This window comes from Nestor notabilis, unplaced genomic scaffold (assembly GCF_000696875.1).
Source record: "Nestor notabilis isolate BGI_N333 unplaced genomic scaffold, ASM69687v1 scaffold18754, whole genome shotgun sequence".
In the NCBI taxonomy this organism is placed as follows: domain Eukaryota; kingdom Metazoa; phylum Chordata; class Aves; order Psittaciformes; family Psittacidae; genus Nestor; species Nestor notabilis.
The window spans coordinates 6025-10591 of NW_009925457.1; the positions used below are offsets into that span (position 1 = coordinate 6025).

Sequence of the window (4567 nt, forward strand, 5' to 3'; positions counted from 1 at the left end):
TGCAGCAGCACTTCTGGCACACAAGAGCCTGTATTCACACACAGGAGAGCCCAGTTCGAACCCCCCGTCGTCCTGGGAAACATGCCCCACATAACACGGCAGTAAATGTTTACAACCCTCTGCCCACACTCGGCGCTTCCAGCCCTTCCCAGCGATCCTGTGGCAGGAGCTCAGCCAGCAGATACCTGTGCCCAGGAATCAGCACCAAGCGTTAAAACAAGCAACCTCCACACATGGTGTCCCCCTCTGCAGTGGCTCAGCTGCTGCTGGTACCACACGGTGGGGAAAGCTTCATGGACTGCACCGGGAGAAGCATCTCCCCCAGCCCCACAGGGGGCAGCGGGGCTGCAGACTCCGGTTGTCCCGGAGGGCTGGGCAGTTCCCAGCCCGCCCCGTTCCCCTCCCAGTGCTACAAAAGGCAGCGCAGCAGGTACTGGTGGAGAAGCAGTGCTGAGGACAGCGAGTAAAAGGTGAGTAAGAGGGATGCGGAGGGTGGCTGGAAGTGCAAGTGAGCTGTTAGCTGTCCCCCAGCCTTACATCCGCCCAGCTTCTAACGCCCCGGGGGCTTCCTTACCCCTGTGGTGCGCTGGCTCCACGCTGCAGGTTATTCCTGCTCCATGCAAGGGATGTGAGGTGGTCTGTTGGGGTCCTGCTGGCAGGGGACAGAGCTGGGATGTCACTGTTCAGCTTCAAGGTCCTAGTCTGGAGGGCAGCCAAGGGGGTGATGGTAACACCAGGATCCTCACCTGAAAGTCTGCACTCGCATTTTCAGGTCATAAATACAAGACATGGACTGAGATTAATGATAGAGAGAGGAGGGCAGGCGAGGAGCCAGGCAGTGCTGCTCCAGGCAAGGGGAAATGTCCCAGGAAGGATGGCCAGCAGTGAGTGAGCTCTCCTGGTGCAGCTGCCCCACCAATGCCTCCAATAGCCAACCTCAAAGCAAACTTACTGTTTCCCGTAGTCCCACAGGTAAGGCAAAATAGATGGTCACAGTGGCAGAGAGCACCACGGGGATGGGGTCACAAGATGACACGTGGTCACACTGTTACATGTGGCTTCCCATCATGTTACTCTTGAAGAGGCACTGAGCAGGTTTTGGAGGGGTCAGAGGTACCTGGTGTGGTTGTGGAGACCCAAACCCCAGGTCCCAGCAGCTGTTACAACAGTGCACTTCAGATGACACAACAGAGATGCTACTGCAGAGGCTGCTCGCTGCCTGCCTGGGAGGGGGGAAGGCAAGAAGAGAAGGAAGAAATCATTCAGAGTTTATCTCCAATGGTCTGAAACAAACAGTGCTCTCCTCAGACTGTTCCCCCCCCCCATCTTCTAGCATTGCCTCTTGAAAGTAATAATGAACATGTATTTTTTAATGTAGATAAAAAGGGATTCATAGCTACAACTCATGAAACAATCTCTGTACTTACAAGTAAACCAGGGTTAGTTTTTGCAAGGGTATTCATTAACATAGAGCATATTATAATGCTGGATTTTACATTTCAGGATGAAGATCCTTATTGGAAGCCTTCATTTCTACTCAGTTTCTTTCTTACTCAGTGGAGCAAGTGGATTTCTAACTCAGAGAACACCTACAGCCTACACCTTCCCCTTCTACAACTACTCCTACTTGAACCTCTCTTCTATATCAGAAGCAGGAGCTCCCAAAACAGCCAGAGCTCTCAATTTCTCACATAATGCAATAGAAAAGATAACCAAGAGAGACTTGGAAGGTTTTGGCATGTTGGAAGTTCTAGACCTTTCCTACAACCAGATTAAGGACATCGAACCAGGCGCGTTTGAGAGTCTGCTCAGCCTCACTGCTGTGGATCTGTCATTCAATGATAAGGAACTTATTGTGTCGGGTCTCCCACCCCACCTGAAGCTCTCACCCACCCCCAAACCCTCAGAGGCTGCTCTGGAGCCTTCTGCACCCCCCGACGAGCTGCTGCATCCATATGTCCTGCAGGATGTCGGTCCAAGGCTCGGACAAAGCACAGGGAACCTGCTTCAAAGAGGAGAGGAAAACGCAACGGGCTCTTCCAGAGGAGGGGAAAATGGAACAGTCTCTCCCACAGCTTCATTGAGGCCCAGTTTCTGTGCAACACCAATAAATGGGACATTGGATCTGTCAAACAGCAAACTGACCGAGGAGGAGCTGACGTCAAAGCTGGATCCAGATCTGTGCCAAGCTCAGCTGGATAGTGTTTTGGAGCTTGACATTAGTCACAGTGACCTGGAAATGGATCTGCTGTCGCTGTTCATCCTGTTTCTGCCCATGAAGAACATGCACTCTGTCGATGCCAGTTATAACAAACTGACCATTAACATTCTAGACGTCGAGGGCATTTGCAACTTCCCCTCCGACAAGCTCCGGTTTGTGAATATCAGCAACAACCCCATCAACAGCCTGGACACGCTCTGCCTCCCCACATCCATCAAGGTCATTGATTTGTCCTTCACCAACATAAGCCAAATACCCCAGAATTTTGCTAGGAAGATGTTTAACGTGGAGAACATGTACGTGCAGGGAAACCACTTCATCTACACCGTGCGGCCGCAGCTCACCACCACTCTGGCAAAGCCTCCCCCTGGATCTGTGCACATCAGCGCCATCTCCTTAGTCAGGAACCAGGCTGGGACCCCCATCGAGAGCCTTCCCTGGAAGGTGAAGCACCTCAAGATGTCCAACTGCTCCATTGTGGAACTGCCTGAGTGGTTTGCAGACACCATGGAAGAACTGTTACACCTGGATCTCAGCAGCAACCGGATTGCTGCGCTTCCCGACTTACCTCCCTCCCTGCAGCACCTCGACATAAGCAGCAGTGACATCAAAGTGATCCCCCCTCATTTTAAATCCATGTCCAACTTAAAAGTATTTATCATTCAGAACAATAAAGTCACAGACATGCACCCCGAGTACTTCCCATGGACTCTAACCAAATGTGACATCAGCAAAAACAAGTTGAATCTGTTGCCATTAACTCGTGCTCTGGAGAACCTCCAGCATCTTAATGTTTCTGGGAACCTCATCGCCAGGCTGGAGGCCACCAGCCGCCTTTCTGCCCTCACTAACCTGGACAGTAGCCACAACCTCATTGCAGAGCTCCCCGATGACTTTGGGGAATCTCTTCCAATGCTGAAATACTTCAATCTATCCGGGAACAAGATCTCCTTCCTGCAGCGTGGTGCTCTCCCGGCTTCTCTCATCGAGCTGGACATCAGCGACAACGCCATCACCACCATCGTGGAGGACACTTTTGGCCAGTTAACGCAGTTGAGCGTTTTGACTGTTCAAGGCAAACACTTCTTCTGTAACTGTGACTTGTACTGGTTCGTCAACGTCTACATCCACAACCCCCAGCTCCAGATCCATGGCAAAGGGAGCCTCAGGTGCAGCTTCCCCCCAGACAGAAGGGGCTGGCTGGTGGAGAGCAGCCACCTCACGCTCCTGCGCTGCTCCCTGGGCCTCCAGATGGCCATCACAGCTTGTGCTGCCATCCTGGTGGTGCTGGTGTTGACGGGCTTGTGCTGGCGCTTCGATGGGCTGTGGTATGTCAGAATGGGCTGGTACTGGTGCATGGCCAAGAGGAAGCAGTACGAGAAGAGGCCAGAGAACAAGCCCTTCGACGCCTTCATTTCCTACAGCGAACACGACGCAGACTGGACCAAAGAGAATCTGCTGGGAAAACTGGAAAAGGATGGGTTCAAGATCTGTTACCATGAGAGGGATTTCAAACCGGGGCATCCCGTTCTCGGGAACATATTTTACTGCATCGAGAACAGCCACAAGGTTATTTTTGTCCTCTCCCCCAGCTTCGTGAGCAGCTGCTGGTGCCAGTACGAGCTGTACTTTGCCGAGCACCGGGTCCTCAATGAAAACCAGGATTCCCTCATCATGATCGTGCTGGAGGACCTCCCGCCCCACAGCGTGCCCCAGAAGTTCAGCAAGCTCAGGAAGCTGCTGAAAAGGAAAACCTACCTCAAGTGGAGCCCCGAGGAGCACAAACAGAGGATGTTCTGGCGCCAGCTGGAGGCTGTCTTAAAGACAACCAACGAGCCGCTGCTGAGGGCGGAGGACGGCGCCGCTCGGGATGTGTGGGAGATGGAAGGATGCACAGAGGTGTAAAGGTTGTGCACGAAGGGGCTGTGCTCAAATAAAAGCGTTTCTGTGCTCACCTCCTGCAAAGGTTCTGTGTCACGGGGGGTTGTCTCAGATCAGTCCCAGGACAGGTTCCTAGTGGGCTTGTAGCACGTGTTATTCCATCTGATAAAAGAATCTGTTACGCAAAGGGCTGAGGCCCGAGCACTGACAAACAGCCTTTTCTTCCCGGGTGCTTGACTGTCTTCAGCTATTTCCAGCATTTCTTGAAACGCTGTGGATGTCACCTGGAAGGAAAGACAGCTTGAGTCACACCACGACCGAGGGTAAGGCTGATAGAATCACAGAACCCCAGACAGGTTTGGGTTGAAGGGACCTTAAAGCTCCTCCAGCTCCAACCCCTGCCCCGGGCAGGGACACCTTCCACTAGAGCAGGTTGCTCCAAGCCGCTGTGTCCAACCTGGCTTT

At 52.8% G+C, this 4567-nt stretch overlaps 1 protein-coding gene across 1 annotated transcript; it reads left to right on the forward strand.

The window, feature by feature from the left end:
• Positions 1-1504: 1504 nt before the first annotated feature.
• LOC104404608 (toll-like receptor 2) lies at positions 1505-4126 on the forward strand. The gene has a single exon (XM_010013070.1). The coding sequence runs from the start codon at positions 1505-1507 to the stop codon at positions 4124-4126; it is 2622 nt and encodes an 873-aa protein (XP_010011372.1).
• The last annotated feature ends 441 nt before the right edge of the window (positions 4127-4567 follow it).